Here is an 18,435-nt window from a genome sequence, read left to right as displayed (position 1 = left end):
GAGGTGGAGATTGCAAAGGAACAATTTGGCTTCATGCCTGGTAGATCAACAACAGATGCTATCTTTGGGTTACGGCAGATGATGGAAAAGTATCGAGAGAAACAAAGGGAGCTACATCTGTCATTTATTGATCTGGAGAAAGCATGCGATAGAGTGTCAAGGCAAGAAGTCTGGACGTGTCTGAGGGAGAAGAAGGTGCCGAAGAAATATGTCAGGTTGTTGCGGGAAATGTACAGAAATGTGAAGACAAGTGTTCAGACCTGTCTGGGACAGACAGAAAGTTTTCAAGTAACAGTTGGCTTGCATCAAGGGTCAGCATTAAGTCCGTTTCTGTTTAATATTGTGATGGAGGTGGTAACAGAGGAGGTGAGAGAAGATTCCCCTTGGACAATGTTGTATGCAGATGACATCTTGCTGTGTGCAGATTCAAGAGAAGAAGCGGGAACTAAACTGGAAAGATGGAGAAAAGTACTGGAACAGAGAGGTATGAGACTGAGCAGAAGTAAGACAGAGCATATGTGTTGCACAGTGGGCGGCGGACAGGAGATAGATCTGGAGCTGGAAGGAAATGTCATCAGGAAGGTGAGAGACTTTAGATACTTAGGTTCAACAGTGGAAGAAGATGGAGGAGCTGAGAAGGAAGTGGGATGCAGGATACAAGCGGGTTGGAGGAACTGGAGGGAGATGGCTGGAGTGTTATGCGATAAGAGGGTGCCGATCAATCTGAAAGGCAAAATCTATAGGACAGTAGTGAAGCCAGCTATGACATATGCTATAGAAACTGTGGCCCTGAGGAAAAATAACATCAGCAGGATGGAAGCAGCAGAGATGAGAATGCTTAGGTGGATGTGCGGTGTGACCAGAAAGGATCATCTGAGAAATGACTATGTGAGGGGAACAGTGAAAGTTACGAACTTAGGAGCGAAAATACAGGAGGCAAGGTTGAGATGGTTTGGTCATGTGATGAGGAGGGAGGACGAATATGTGGGAAGATGGGTCATGCAGATGGATGTGCAAGGAAGGCGGAAGCGTGAGCGGCCAAAGAAGAGATGAAGGGAGCTGGTAGAAGAGGACTTGAGGATGAAGAACTTGGATGTGGTGACAGCCCAAGACAGGAAGGTGTGGAGGAGACTCATTATCAACAGTGACCCCACTTAAGTGGGAGAAGCTACAGAAGAAGAAGAAGAAGAAGATTCTGAATTCAGATGGACTTATATGATTACGTATGGCTGTTGGCAGGAAAAACGTTTTTTTGATCGCAGAATATCATATTAATAGCATAGGCAACACTGAATTCTTCAGCACTTTTAAAACATCGATTTTGGAAGAGAACCAACATATTCAATTTCACTCCAAGAACTGACAGTCGAATCCTTTTTGGGCGAAGAATGGGCAAAATACTTGTATTCATTTCATTTTTCAGCATTTAGTGCAAGAATTGTATTTGTAAGGCCCCATCATGGAACAACGGGATATTGCTGTTTGCAGACACTAATTTTTACAAAACTGCAGCAACAAACAAAAACAAAGTATTTTTGTAATTGCACATATCAATTATATTAATGTATTGTTTTTGAATATACAATCTCTAAATTAAAAAAAATAAATAAAACCTAAGAAGCATTCTTCATTTGAAGAGGGGAGAAAGGTAATTAGCACTTTGCTTCGGAAAAATAGTTTACCCCTCCCGCCTTGGAGACATTGTACTGCATGTGCCAAATAAAAAACAAATATCTGTAAAGGCATTCCTTCACTCTCTTCTTAATTATAAATGACGACTGATGACATAATTAGGATTCCGTTTTTTTTATAATTAATTTTTTACAGAATATAAAAAACAATTATAAAGAACCAGAAATTTAAAAAGTTGATAAAAAATTGAGTTAATCTGGAGTAAGAAAGCACTGCTCTCCCCCCCCCCCCCATCACTTGAACTTTTCCATTCAGTTTGAGGGCCCTTTACTTCCTTTAACTATAACCTAATCACCACCACTTAATTTATTCATGCAAGCGGGTGGTCTGGAAAGTTCTTATACACAACTAGAACAAAAATGATATTAAAGCAACTGAAACCACAAGAAAGACATACCTTCATAACTCTGCTACTAGTATGTTCTTTCTTGAGGTTATATCAGTTGCTTTAATATCATTTTTGTTCTGTGTGTTTATCAAAGCTTTTCAGCCCCTTTCCACAGAATACAGTATGGTTAAGTTACTTCTGTCTTTCACAATTTTCCCTCTTGTACCACTTAACGTATTTTTATGAAATTTGGTATTACGGGATTTATTCAATTTCATGGCTAAGCTAGATTTTTAGAATCCTCTGTGAGGAGAGAATATTCTTCGACTTTATTTTAATACTAATCAGAATGAAGTCCGCGCGGTTAGCCTAGTGGCTATGCGCTTCGCAACCATATGCCTGGGGAAGGAGTGTCCTAGGTTCGATTCCCGTCGGTGACGTGAGGAGCTGAAGGATCTTCCTCAGCCTCAAAAAACCCTGCTGTCCACGCCCAGTCTTGGGCGTGGACAGCAGGGTTTTTTGAGGCTGCTAAAAAAACGCTGCTGTCCACGTCCAAGACTGGGCGTGGACAGCAGCGTTTTTTTCCCCATTTTATTCTGGGGTTTTTCATCCCGCAATGCAGGCAAACTGGCCTTGAGAACTCAACACTACAGGCCATAGGATACACTGGGGCATAAGGCTGACCACCTTATCCTGTAAACGGAGTGAGGTCCGATGATCAATGGGCCCTCGACACCGCAAGGTAAAAGAGGGTATAAGGAAGATGATGATAATTAGAATGATCATCACCATTGATCATTCTGATGAATGGTGATGATCAACAAACAATTTTATTATTTTCGCTTATATTTCTCGCCATTTTACTATTTACTGTTTGCATATATGCAATAAAGATGTCACTTATGCTCTCGTTCTGAATTGGATACTTTTTCATGCGAGTTATTTAGGTGGGTCAGTTATGAGAAATTATTAAATATGGAAAGCAGGATATATGTTTTTTTTTTCCTCACTCCTCACTGGTTATGTTACATTTTTCTGCCTATCTCTCCAGAATCCATTATATAGAATTATATGGTGGCTGCTGCATGTACTTTTCTGTTACTTCGAAATCTATTTGAAACAAAAATAATAGTAATGTGAATGGACCTGTAGTGTAATTTAGTGATTGCAGTTACAATAAATGGGTATTAGGAGTAGTAGGTTGGTTCAATATGAGTTCAGAAGCCAGCTCATTCCAACCTGAGCATGATGACGAGACCAGAGTGTGCAATCAGTCTTTTGAAGTGATATATCTTTCATTGATGTGTCTGTCATCTCTAATCAGGACCATCGTAACCCACTTAGCAACTAAGACAATAAGCAGGAGAAGCAAAAACCAGTAAAACTATATCTCAACGATAAAAACACTTTTTTTTTTTTTTTAGATGGGGCAAAATAGTGCTTACCTAGGGTCGCATATACCCCTAACAACAGTTCTGCATTGAATGTACAATAGGCAGAATAATAGTTCAAGGAATACATACATATCACTGACACGTATTTGAAGAGAAGGTAAAATCTATTAGGTGTTTAAATGGTACCGATAAGGACATTCTGCAGTGTTCTACCTTAACCTGAAGGTTGAATGGCAATTTACTCATCTATTGCATTTAGATCTGCTGGCAGCCTAAGGAATATAATAGTGAAACAGGTGATCTTTCGTAGTCAGTCCAAATCCTGAATTGGAATCAAGCAGAATTTTTGGAATGTATTAGAAAATATTATACTGAGAGAAGTCCACATCTCTCATCGCATAATTACTTAGCAGCACTATTACTAAACAACAGGATTTAAATAACTCCAAATACCTTTCAGAGAACAACAGTAGAATCCATTCTACACCGAATACAAGCTAATTAAGTCATATGAAATACGACAGATTTTCCTTCTCAGGCATTCAATAGAATATGATGGTTTAAGGATTGTAGTACTAACAATTTGAATTTCATTGTGATAACTTTTCTTATTTTTATTCCAATCGTGCAGTAAATAAAATTTACAACTCTATCCAGTCCGCGCAGTTAACCGAGTGGCTATGCGCTTCGCAACTATATGCCTGGGTTCGATTCCCGTCGTCGACGTGAGGAGCTTAAAGATCTTTTTCATACATAGCCAAGTTAGCTGGTCTTGGACCTGGACTGCAGGGTTTTTCTCCCCAATTTATTTGGGGTTTTTCCTCCCGCAAGCAGGCAAACCGGCTCTTTGAACATACGCAGCTACAGACATAGGACACACCGGTAGGCATAGCGTACACGACAACTGGCAATGGTCAACTGGGCGATAGCCAGGTGGGCGACGGTTAACTAGACGACCGTCATGTGGGCGCCAGAAACTTACAAATTTTTGTACGCATAGTTGGCATACGATTTTGCGGATTTTTTGTAAATATTGGTAAAATATATATAAATATAAATATGGTTGAGACTTATGAAGTGTGATTTATGAGTTATTTCCACATAATTGAAAAAAATAATAATAATCCAGATTTAACGATCTACACTGACTTAAGCTTACCTGCATGAATTTGCCTCCGATATTCTAATTTTCGATAAATTAAAAAAAATATTTTTTCGAAGAATTACCGTATTTGCTGGCGTATAAGACTCTCTTTTTTGCTTTCAAAATAGGTCTGAAAAACAGGGTGCGTCTTATACGCCGATACTCAGATTTTTATTGCTTTCATTTCTGGAAATTTTCTCCGTTCCGAGTTACGCGATTTCTTTCTTGCTTTCTTGCGGTGTGTGAGAGCATTCCAGTTACGTAGAATTCAGTGGATGCGTATGCGCTGTCATCAACGATCACAGCTGTTAATTCACAGATCTGCCGTTAATTTTTCTCTAAATTTCTTGGCAAATTATGGATGAAAAACGTCCGCATTGCTACAATATCATACAAGCTACGTGCGATCGTATGCTAATGAACATGGAAACAGGAAGATTTAAATGTGGGTGCTCTTTTCTAGTTAGATTAGGTATTTGTTGAAATTAAACTTATTACTTTATATTTGGAATACTGTAAATTCGTTATAATATTCAGTGATAAAGTTTTTTTCCTAAAAAATGTGTACAAAAAAGGGGTGCGTCTTGTTAGCCGGTGCGTCTTATACGCCGCAAATACGGTATATCATATATCAAAATTTGTAGGATCATTTAAGAAAGAGATTGTTAAAAAGAGTGGTCCGAAAATGATTTAAAAATGAAAAGGTATAATTGCACAGTATTAAAATAAAGAAAAAATACAGTTTTTTAATTCATTTATTAATTTTATTTTGTAATTAACAAACGATTTTACACATTTTACTTAAATATAAAGAGCCAACAGGCTTCATTTTGGCGATAAAAATTTAAATTCGGCGATAAAACATTATTTAAATTAAAGGGATATTAAATCCCACATTGTTTTAAAACGAATAAGAAACTCAAAGATCGGAATCAGAGAGTTTCATGCCAAATATAGTAAACTATAAAAGTATCGGCGATTACTAGCGTGAGCTAATGCAAGTAGCCCTAGTACGTAGTACAAACTCGGGCAACACACCCGAATTTGTACTACGTTTTTGTGCCGAGTTTTGTAATATAAAATAATGTTTATATCGCCGAAATGAAGCCTGTTGGCTCTTTCTATATATTTAAGTAACTTAATGGGTTGCACCTTTTCGACAACTCATATAGCAGAGTATATAAGTTCTTTTCTCTATACCCTTTGGTATTAATTTTGGTCTAGCTACTCACTGATGAAGCCTCAATAAAGGCTGAAACCGGTCTGGGTAGTGACCTCCCACCATAATGTAATAACAGCATACATTTCCTAGGAAATGTGTTTTTACATTATGGAAAATACCAAGAATAGCGATCAGAACTTTACCACCTTTGCTGCGTGTTGCTCGAGCTTGTACTACGTACCAGGACTACTTGCATTAGCTCACGCTAGTAATCGCTGATACTTTTATAGTTTACTATATTCGGCATGAAACTCTCCGATTCCGATCTTTGAGTTTCTTATTCGGTTTTAAAACAATGTGGAATTTAATATCGCCTTAATTTAAATAGCATTTACACATGTCGCATATCTGTAGACCGAAGGTAAATGGCACTATGTACTTTTTTTTACGGAATTGAGTTTTAGGTATATTTTAATGTTTTGTTTCACGCTCTTCTCAGTTGTGCGAAGCACTATCTCCTGTGTGTAATAATAATCCGCTTATTATTACACACAGGAGATAGTGCTTCGCACAACTGAAAAGAGCATGAAACAAAACATTAAAATATACCTAAAACTCTATTCCGTAAAAAATGGACATCTTCTTCTTCTTCTTCTTCTGCAGCTTCTCCCACTTAAGTGGTGTCACTGTTTGTTATGAGTCTCCTCCACACCTTCCTGTCTTGGGCTGTCACCACATCCAAGTTCTTCATCTTCAAGTCCTCTTCTACCAGCTTCCTCCATCTCTTCTTTGGCCGCTCACGCTTCCGCCTTCCTTGCACATCCATCTGCATGACCCATCTTCCCACATATTCGTCCTCCCTCCTCATCACATGACCAAACCATCTCAACCTTGCCTCCTGTATTTTCGCTCCTAAGTTCGTAACTTTCACTGTTCCCCTGACATAGTCATTTCTCAGATGATCCTTTCTGGTCACACCGCACATCCACCTAAGCATTCTCATCTCTGCTACTTCCATCCTGCTAATGTTATTTTTCCTCAGGGCCACAGTTTCTATAGCATATGTCATAGCTGGCCTCACTACTGTCCTATAAATTTTGCCTTTCAGAGTGATCGGCATCCTCTTATCGCATAACACTCCAGCCATCTCCCTCCAGTTCCTCCAACCTGCTTGTATCCTGCATCCCACTTCCTTCTCACCTCCTCCATCTTCTTCCACTGTCGAACCTAAGTATCTAAAGTCTCTCACCTTCCTGATGACATTTCCTTCCAGCTCCAGGTCTGTCTGCTGGCCACCGCCCACTGCGCAACACATATACTCTGTCTTACTTCTGCTCAGTCTCATACCTCTCTCTTCCAGTACTTTTCTCCATCTTTCCAGTTTAGTTTCTGCTTCTTCTCTTGAATCTACACACAGCAAGATGTCATCTGCATACAACATTGTCCAAGGTGCATCTTCTCTCACCTCCTCTGTTACCACCTCCATCACAATATTAAACAGAAACGGACTTAATGCTGACCCTTGATGCAAGCCAACTGTTACTTGAAAACTTTCTGTCTGTCCCAAACAGGTCCGAACACTTGTCTTCACATTTCTGTACATTTCCTGCACCAACCTGACATATTTCTCCGGCACCTTCTTCTCCCTGAGACACCTCCAGACTTCTTGCCTTGGCATTCTATCGTATGCTTTCTCCAGATCAATAAATACCAGATGTAGCTCCCTTTGTTTCTCTCGATATTTTTCCATCATCTGTCGTAACCCAAAGATAGCATCTGTTGTTGATCTACCAGGCATGAAGCCAAATTGTTCCTTTGCAATCTCCACCTCCTCCCTCAATCTACCATCAAGAACCCTTTCTAGGATCTTCATTGTGTGGGACATCAACTTTATTCCTCTGTAATTTTTACAGTCTTGTGCATCCCATTTACCCTTGTAGATGGGAACAAGAGTACTCTCCCTCCATTCCTCGGGTATATTTTCCTGTTGGCAAACTTTCATGAACAGGTCCCACAGCAGGTCAATTCCCTCTTCCCCCAGTGCCTTCCATGCCTCCACTGGAATTCTCTCGGGGCCCACCGCTTTTCCATTCCTCATCCTCTTCATGGCCTCCGTCACTTCCATTCTATTGATGTTCTGCACCATCCCCTCAGAAGGCTGCCCATCTCCTCTGTGAGTCTTTGCATTTTCCTCATTCAAAAGTCCCTCAAAGTATATTTTCCATCTGTTTCTTATGTCCACATCCCTCCATAATACTCTACCTTCAGCATCTTTGATCTGCCTCACATGTAAGATGTCCTTAGCTGCTTTATTTCTACATTTCGCTAGTTGGTAAATTTTTCTCTGTCCTTCCTTTATTTCTAATTGATCATACAGATCTTGATATGCCATGGCCTTCGCCTGTGCCACAACTCTCTTGGCTTCTTGCTTTCTCTCTTTGTACACCTCTCTGTCCTCTTCGACTCTTGACTAATCCACTTCTGCTTTGCCTTCCTCTTAGCTGTCACTGCCACTTGTACATCATTATTCCACCACCAACCCTCCTTCTGCTCTCTAATCTTTCCAGATGTCTCACCAAGCACCTCGATTGCACAGCTCAGGATTACTTTTGAATTATGTTTCCACCAATCTTGTACACTTTCCAGTCCATCCGAAATCCTCTCTAACACTCTCTCCCTAAAACGATTCCTCACACTCTCTTCTTTTAAGCGAAACCACTTAATTGTCTTCATCCCATGGCAACCAGAAGTAAAAAATGGACATAGTGCGCTTTATCTCCAGTGTACAGATATATATATATATATATTGAAACAAAAAAATATATGAAATTCAAAACAAAATTTTTATTTTAAATTTATTAATTCATATTATAGTTATATGCAATACCACGTAAATATTCTATTATATTTTCCCTATCGTAATTTATAACTTTTTTTTTTCAAAATTCTTTGGTCAACTTCATCGTAACGTCTACGTTTGTGCTGATGTTGATAACCTGCTACTGCTCTTTCATAATCAACATCATATGTTTTTTAATTTTTTGTAGTCCGTTTATAAAAATCCATAAATTTGGATGACTTGTGCTGCTGCCAAAGCTCAACTGTAATTTTCGATGATAGGCTTCCGCAAAATTGTTTGTCCTATCGCTTCCATGTAATAGAGCCCTGGTTCTATTATTCCTTAGATGACCTATGTTGGTAAACCATTCTAAAATTGGTTCAAATTCATTGGATAAATGATTCTGAAGTTCAGAAATAGCGTAAATAATATCTTGTTCTGGAACGAAAGCAAATAAAGTGATCTTTTTTTAATTTAAAGCGAATTGCCCGTGAGAATTGTATCTGGTTAAAAGTTTGCATGAAGCTACTTACGAAGATTTTGTACGAGATGAAAAAAGCAACCATTTATGGTAGCTTGCGGAAATACCATACGTAAAGCTTGACGAATGGCATTTTCATAAATCAACATTTATATTTTCGGGATCTAGTAATGGCCACATTTCATGTGTCATATAAAATAATTTTGTGTATGTTTCAAGAATCTTATTAGGTAGTAAACAATACAAAACAGGGAGAAAAGGACCTCCATTCTTTCTAGCCAAAATAACAGAAATTTGAGCAAAAAGAAGGGGAGAAAGTAAAAATGTGCCATTCATAAATAACTCATTCATGCTTTGGCTCCACGTTGCATGACTTTCACGACCAAAAATTAATATTCTCATTATGATATAAACGAAAATATTTGTTAACTAGCTGACTCATTTTTTGCATGGGAAATTTCAATAATATAACGTCCATACAATTTCGTAATTCTACACAATAAAAATAAACTTAAATATAAGCGAGAGTTTTCAAATTTTATGTCTATATCGTTTTTTTAACTCGTTTCTCAAAAAACTATTATTTAAATTTACCGGGTAATAGATCAATAGAATAGCATTGCATATTTGATCTATTATTTTGTCGCCCAAATGTCCGGTACCCACTTGGCCATCGCCCAGTTGACTGTGTCCCGAGGTGTAGGGCTAGCCACCTTATCCACGGGACGGGTACGATTTAGAAGGGCTAAAGGTAGCTCCGTAACAGGCCACTAGGCCTAGTATCTGAAGAGAAGAAGAAGAAGAACTCTATCCAACAAAGTGCAGGTAATTATTATAAAGGACTAATGAAAGGCTATTAGTAATAACGGGACGAATACTAGTTTCCTTTTCATTTCAGATTAAATGGAAAACACTGATATGAAGAGAGTAGCTAAAAGTCGATCAGTGGAAATATCCAATGTTATTCCTACAACCTCGAACATATGTGTCATTATGTAGCCATCTATAATAAGGAAGAATACAACTGCGAAATATATCAAAACATATATTATTGGAAAATACTTTATTTTTATAGTTCTCTCTTATGAGCTCTATATTACTTTTGAATAGTAGTAATCCTAATAGAAAAATGAATAATATATTTGTTCCAATGATTCGTCTTTATTAAAACAAAATTGTCCAGTATAGCTGTACCAATGATAGTTACTTTTCTATAAACTTTATTTTATAAACAGCCCATTTTGAAATAAGATATATGTTAAATCTTTAGTATGGGTTCAGCAGTTTCAGTTATTAGCAACAGATATCACAAATGCTACTCGACTATCTTTTATAGAAGCAGAAAACATATGTCTTTCAAGGAATATGAGGAGTTTCTCGACGACATATGCCGTTCTAAATCTTTTTATAAAGGAGTCTTAAAGTATAAACTTGTCAACTGCGGTCCTCCTGGGGAAAGCAGCAAGATCACTGTAAGTATTTATATATACTTTATGCATTACTCTCGGAAAGTATTTAGGAGAGTAGTATACATAATATAAAAGGTATTATCTAGATTATATGTGGGTATACTCTCCTAATATTTTTTGAGAGTAGTATGGAAGTTCGGTGCTGAGAAAATTTGTTACGCATTTTCCGTATGAAAATCCATTGCAGTAACTATGAACATGCGTTTATACATTTCAGTGAAGAATACGCAAATATGCATTTTATTTGTTCTGTAATGACTTGCAATTCCTGGCTGAAGAATATCGGAGAGAATATCTGGAGAAAGAGCACTTCTACATGTGATTAGTAATGTTTGTTGCTAGTTGCGAGCAGGTAGCTTACTCCGAGTAAGTACGCCTTTGACTCCTGAATGAAGAGAAAACATTATTTAAATGGCACAACGCAGTCCACGTAATAACTACAGAACTTCCTTCCACTTCCATGTCAGATGAATTACAATCTTGGTAAAATGTTATAGAATGAATAAATAGCCTCCCTTTTCGTCTGTTTCAATGGTCTGTCATGGACAGGCAACTTGGCTTCTAAGAAACCTGATACAGCGGGCAGTTAAACCTATCTGCATTGTCTACTTTACTGTGTTCTGTAAACTGTGTGTGTGTTGTGTGTGTGTGTGTGTGTGTGTGTGTGTGTGTGTGTGTGTGTGTGTGTGTGTGTGTGTGTGTGTGTGTGTGTGTGTGTGTGTGTGTGTGTGTGTGTGTGTGTGTGTGTGTGTGTGTGTGTGTGTGTGTGTGTGTGTGTGTGTGTGTGTGTGTGTGTGTGTGTGTGTGTGTGTGTGTGTGTGTGTGTGACCGGCTAACTCATCTTCAGTTGAAAATCGCTTATAAAGGTTCTTCGCGTCCTACACGGGATTCAAACGCAAGTCGTACCATTGAAGTGCATCGACGATACCAACTGAACTGGAAACTCATGAAGAAATGTGTATATTGTACCTCATGAATTTCATTATTTTGACCTTAGCGACATGAATAGATTGGAATTCTTCCTTTGGTATACATTCTGTCTGTACTATTATATTTTATTCGACGAGCTACTTTTTACTTCCGATGGAGTCGATAACACTAAAAGCTGCCATTTATAGTCTTATGATAACAATTCCAATGGACCAACAGAAAATAATTGGCAGTAGCGTTCTTCTGTGACCATGTAATTTGACTGTATGTTTATCTTCCGTAACATCTGAATGTGTAGGAAGCCTCCGTAAACTCATTTGGTATCTATGATACTCTTTTGTTGGAAAGACTTAGGCTCCAATCCGTTTAGGTCACAAAGTTTAAGACCTTTAGAAAGGCTTTTCAACTGAAAGTTCTTTAGAAAGTCTCGTACTCAGGTAGAGGACATTTCTCTTTCTGAAACTCAGATTTTTCGTTCCGTAAAACAGGCAAAGTGGTTAATAGAATACACTCAATTAACACCTAAATACACTGGCTTCATGTTTTAATTGCTTTAGCGGTAATATAAAACAACCTACTCTAATCCAACCCAGTCCAACTCTGAATATTTAACAGGTGACATGCTGCACATTTCTTAAATGAAATGATGGCTTTCTTAGAGACATTACTTCTTGAACATGAGTGGTAGGTATAAGGAGAGTATTTCTAGTACTAGTAGGCTGATAGTGCATATTTATGGATTCCCTACATTTCATTTGGGACGTTACTCAGTAGAGGAACTTCGGGTAATAAGGAATATCATGGTTTCTCATCTATAAAGTGTCGCAGCTAACAGGACTACAATGGAACTGTTAACTCCTTTATCCTCACCCACCCACCTTCTCTGCCTGCGAGGAATTCTATGCCTTGTTGGAGCTTCTGTCTCTTTGATATCTCGACTGTATTCCACATACCCTTAATTGCTTTTGGCTATGTATAGAACGAAGACTGAGTTTCATTTCAGTCTAGTTTCACTTTTTTTTTGACTCTCAGTTCGCGGCTACGTCACTCATAATTTCGAAATGGGAATGCAGGGATAATGGAATAGTTGATATTTCATGCGTAATATTTAATATAGAATAGTTGGTATTTTGGCTGGAGTAGAAACACTTAAGTGTATGACTTTTGAAAGTAGACTTTAGTTAGTTTTCATAGGATTATTATTATTATTATTATTATTATTATTATTATTATTATTATTATTATTATTATTATTATTATTATTATTATTATTATTATTATTATTATTTTGTCAGTTTTACTTCATAAAAGCACATAGCTTATTGTTTTGGATGAAAAAAAGTATTCCACATACGCTCTCCTCCCAAAAATTGTATTTTTGAAAATCTTTGAATGAAAAGAAATACATTAGAAATAACGGAAATTCGTAAACAGAAATTTAGGCGAAACATTTTGGGTTATATCTTATCATTTAAGCTATTCCGTATTATCTGAAGTTCCTCTGAATAAACTCTCTAACTCGATGGTTTCGCATTTTTTAAAGAGATGCTTCCCGCTTTCTATTTTTTCTTACTTCTTCTTCCGCTTTAAAAAGTCTATTTTTCTTATTAAGAGCTTCTAAGTTTTCCTTGAAAGAATTTAAAACTTTTTCTGGGTTTGCCAACGTATTTTGCATGCACACTTCGAAGATGCCATCTTGGTTTATTGGGTTTCATACTACATGCAGCTAATGTTTTTATACAAAGCAAACACAACGTCCTTTCCTCACCATCAATAATAATCCATGTGAATTTCAGTAATACGAGTGTATCCTATTTTCTATCAGGGGATGAGCAAGGTAAATATAAAACGAATAAGTAAAGATATTTATTTATAAACAAAATTAAATGTAGTGTATCTTTTAATTTCGTATGTCAAATTTCAAAAATGTCCCTTATCTTTTCAACTGTGAGTTGAAGAATTCTTTTCGAAAATTTCACCACAGGTTTGCTGCCACGACAAAACAGTCCACAGCTATTCAAATCTAATCAAATATTGAGAAGAGTGGGATAGAGTAGTGACCTAACAAAAATGGAAGTAAGACATACAACCTGGATGTGCCGAATATTGGGCATCTGAGAATTTGATAACAATCTTAGACGTTAAACGAAATCAAATTTGGATTACGTAATGACTGCAATCATAACCATAATGATAACTTAGTGTAATGATGTTAACGAAATAATCAAGGAAGTTGCAACTGTTTAATAATGCTATATTGTATTGAAAAAAGTGGATGGAATATCTCGTACATTAGGAGGGGAGGGGGGCTCGAAAATAAACAATGAAGTGTGAAACCACTGTCCTAAATGATCCACCATAGGAAATTGCAAAATTGACATAGTGTGATCAGATCTCAGCTTTTTTTTTTTTTTTTTTAGATTTGTAGGTTTTAAGTTATATGAAATATATGGTTTATGAATCCAAGGTGAACAAGAGAACTATGTAAGCGCTTTTTTTAACGCTTCAGGACACATTCATGATACTGCAATTCTTAAATGACTTACCATAGTCGAACAATCAAGATGTATATCCCATGTGTCGGTAGCCATTTCGAACATTTATTATATTAACAGCAGTCAGGTTTCTAAGAAGCCAAGTTATTTGGTTTCGACAGGCCATTGGGCCTAACACGAAAAGAAACATGGAAAGGAATTAAAATTAATGTTAAATTATAGTTGTTTACAGTGTATTATGCCTGATGTGTGTGTGTGTGTGTGTGTGTGTGTGTGTGTGTGTGTGTGTGTGTGTGTGTGTGTGTGTGTGTGTGTGTGTGTGTGTGTGTGTGTGTGTGTGTGTGTGTGTGTGTGTGTGTGTGTGTGTTTTCGTAAGTCACTAACAGCGTTTTAGGTACTTTCGCAAAGTGCATTAAGCACCCATTAGATTTATTGTTCCGTCCTTTAGTTCGTCAGTTCTTGGACAAATTTTGGGCGCATTTTCTTGCAATTTAGTATTTGGGATCCATACAAACGTCTGTTAAGCTATTCTAGTTTCTCTCTTTTCTCTCTGACCATTTGAAGAAGTGCAACGGAACCCCCCTACGTGTGGAAATTACAACTCTGCTCTAGCGAGATGGAATTCAATGAACGTAAGAAGGCTTTAGAACAAAAGAAAAAAAAGAACGAGTTAACTAGATGAAATTTAATTAACACACACACGCACCCACACACATCAGGCATAATACACTGGACTCATAATTGCTTTGACAATAATTCCAAATAACAACATAATGAAAATTTCTATTAAAATTTCGAATTATTTCGATTTGTTTTTCCTTTGACCATTTGCAGTGGTAGAATTTAGTAAAACAAAATGATTTCTTAACCTTCATATTTTTTATAAACGTACCATCTTTCAGTAGAATAATCAGACTATTGTAACTTTGTTAATAAGACATCATGAGACCTCATGTAAAATATGAAAACTATCTGGTTAGAAAATTCTACGAGACACAGAAAAGCTGCTATTATTTAAACCAATGACGGCAAAGCGCCTGGGTGAATACATTCATCAATGTTGTTGGTTTCGTACGAAATATAAATTTAGAATTCGTCTTGCTTAGCCATCTCCTGTAATGCTCCGCAGATTGTTAGATAAAGTAAAACTGCTTCAATTAGAGAAAGGAAATAATGATACGTTATAGAAGGCTTTATTCTGACTTTATCATTTGCTTCCACAGCCTATTATTGTTGTGCAATTATCCGTACTTTATTCTCCGTGTAATGAGTATAATGAGTATAATTCTCCATGTAATGAGTATAATTCTCCATGTAATGAGACCTCATGAAAGCAAAAAAAAAAAATGTCTCCAATAGAAAATGCATATCTGATCAATTTCAAAATGAAATTGAATTTTATGTAAACAGTTAAAAGAAATTATTATAATGAGATATTTGGTCAAATGGCTGTAGTGATCATTTTTATTTCTGAACCAGACTTAGGCTCGAGATTGTTTAATGATTTTTTTTTAATTTTTTTGTTGGCAAAACGATTGGTACGGACATAATAATTCCTTCTTAGCCTGATAGGATTTAATGAAAATTAGGAGTTATTGGTAGAATTGATATAAAATATATAAAAAAATAAGCAAAACAAAATTATGCCTAAAGCACATATGCAAGAAACGACTAGGTTTGATTCTTGAGATAATGAATGATACCACTATAAAAGAATGATATTTCGATCGAACCGTATCTTTTGCATGATTGACTGCAACTGTCCGATCGCTTATTTCATTTAAAATGGAAAAAAAAAAAAGAAATTATTCTCTTTCTTGAGATATACATGATATAGGTAAATGTATAATTATAATTTGGAAAAGGCATTCGATAATGTTCAATTGAACAAGCTTTTTTGAAGTAATGAAAGACATTGAAATCGGCTGGAGAGATAGAAGCCTAATTAAGAAGTTATAAGCCAACCAGAGAATCAAGATAAGAATACAGAGAAATGACGCATCTGTAAAAGTAAAAAAGATGTAGGACAGGATTGCTTATCACTGTTGCCTTTACTTTTTAAACTGTATATAGACAATACAATGAAAGTAAGAACTTAAGTAAGAAACTCAATTTTATGTAAACAGTTAAAATAAATTATTATAATGAGATATTTGGTCAAATGCTGTAGTGATCATTTTTATTTTTGAACCAGTCTTAGATTCGGGATTTTTTAACGAATTTTTTAAAATTTTTTTATTGGCAAAACGATTGGTACGGACGTAGTAATTCCTTCTTAACCCATGAGGCTAAGAAGGAATAATTTCCGCCATGAATTTCCTCCTTCATTCCATAAACCATGGAATGAAGGAGGTAAAAATTTAAGTAATTGCAGATATGATACGTTTTACTGATGATATAACTGTTTTAAGTGAGTATTAGCAGGATTTAAAAAAGATATTATTTAGGACAGAACATGTTTTATTTGCGTATAGATTTACTATAATTGTAGAAAAATTAAAATAATGGTAACGTGTTCTAAAGAACAAAATAAGATAGACATAGTGATTAGATGTAAGATTATTGAGCAACTAAACTCATTTATATACGCGAAGGGACTATTCAAGAAGATGGAATATGGAAGTTACACAAAGAGCTACTATAGAAAAATAAGAGATCATGTATTACAAACAAGATAAGTGAAGACACAAGAAAAAAGATGTGTATAAATATATGTACGGAGTGTATTCTGATATGGTTGTGAAATTTGGATTATTAAAACAGAAGAAAGTGTTACGAGGAGTAAATTGGAGAGGGGGAATGAAATCCTCGCCTATTCCCTTTAGGGAATAAAAGGCGTTAGCTGATTCCTTCCCCCATTCCATTTTCCATTAGTGTTAGGCTCAATGGCCTGTCACGGACAGGTAACTTGGCTTCTTGATAAACTAATCAATGCTCCGAAATCTGCGGTTTAATTAATGATGTACTTTATTTCATCTGCATGGTGTACTATGGTTGTCAATTGTATGTTCTTCTTGCCAAGAACTCGCCAAGATTATGTTCTTTTCTCAAGAACATAATCTTTCTTCCTATGACTGTCTTCTTCATCACTCTGTACTCTTTTATTTTGAGTAAAAAAAAAGACCCTCTATAGTTCAGTCGGTTTCAACGATGTCTTTTGGTTGGAAAGACCTGGGAAGGTCTTTTTTTTTTTTACTCAAAATAAAAGAGTACAGAGTGATGAAGAAGATAGTCATAGAAAGGAAGATTATGTTCTTGAGACATGTACGGACGCATAACAAATGGATTGCAAAGTAAAAAAAGATAACGTGGAAAAGAAGATGAATCTGCATTATTAGAAGACGTACTTCAATCAGTCAAGAAGTTATAAGAAAATGAAGAGAAAAGTTGACGATAGAGAGACTTGAAAGAAAGAACTTCATCATAATAATACAGACCTTTAGAATGATTACGATGATGATGAGTAGTCGTTATTCAATCGAGAGTGAACCAAATCTTAAGAAAATTGTGAGGGGGGGGGGGGGATTGTAGCAAAGAATCCAAGAAAAATATTTTGGAAATGAAAATTTTTCACATCTCATCTCTCGAGTGTCTTCCTAAAATTAACAGTGAACAAAGGACGTCGATGCTAAAATGAAAATATGCAGTTCAGTAATAAATGGTCTGTAGTGTCATTGTTAGTCCTTAAATATATTCATACCTCACCGCAACCAAAGCTGATAATTTAATTTTGTACCATAGGCTTTATATTTACTAAGTTCTGCAATGTATAGAAACACATTGAGTAATACTATATCTTATATACATAAGATATGGTATTACTTCGATGTTTGTAGTATTATATTAGGTTATGTAGTATTATATAAGGTTATTTCGATGTTTGTAGTATTATAACATTATATATAGAGGATCATTGATATATATTATATCAATGCCTATCAAACAACGTTTTGCAGAATATAAATTATACAAAAGAATATTTTCTACGTTTTCGTTTTAATATTAATCTAATAATTTCTGAAGAATGATAAAGAAACATAGGTATGGCTTTATCCTCGATGCTAAAAATGTTCAAATGTCTCATGTACTGAAACTTCTTTTGATCAGGAATTATCTATAATAAGTCTATTTTATTTTATTTTTTTATTAAAATAGAAACCATTGAAAATGGACGTTGTCGAACGGCTGAGTAAACCTTCCAGCAGATATACTGGAAGATCCGATGAAACAGGTAAAGGAAAAGGTATCGAAGGAACAGACACTGTAGAAAACACTGGATACGTTCAAGGATACAAAAATAAAGATACATACGATAAAACCCACTGAAGGAATGGGGTGGTAACATTATGAGTAGTTAAAATTCCAATGCTGTTAAATGTGAAGCAATACAAAATATGTAGTAATAAACCTTAATGTTGATCGCGAACGGATATTTAACGATCGTGGCACTGTTTATATAAATTGAACAATATCGTACAAATTATAATAAATGTTAATGTTA

At 36.1% G+C, this 18,435-nt stretch overlaps 1 protein-coding gene across 1 annotated transcript in view; it reads left to right on the top strand.

Moving 5' to 3' along the window:
• Positions 1–18,310, top strand: part of LOC150103259 (uncharacterized) — a 62,042-nt gene extending 43,732 nt beyond the window's left edge. The window contains exons 7-8 of the mRNA XM_090398429.1: positions 10,377–10,512; positions 18,090–18,310. Of these exons, the coding sequence (XP_090254555.1) occupies positions 10,377–10,512; positions 18,090–18,260 (307 nt within the window). The 3' untranslated portion in view covers positions 18,261–18,310. The remainder of the gene's footprint in view (positions 1–10,376; positions 10,513–18,089) is intronic.
• Positions 18,311–18,435: the final 125 nt, after the last annotated feature.

This window comes from Typopeltis vanoorti, chromosome 9 (assembly GCF_054136105.1).
Source record: "Typopeltis vanoorti isolate ZY-2024b chromosome 9, IOZ_Tvanoo_1.0, whole genome shotgun sequence".
NCBI classification, from domain to species: Eukaryota; Metazoa; Arthropoda; class Arachnida; order Uropygi; family Thelyphonidae; genus Typopeltis; species Typopeltis vanoorti.
The sequence above is the reverse complement of the archived record's forward strand: the minus strand, read 5'-3'. Positions and strand labels throughout refer to the sequence as shown.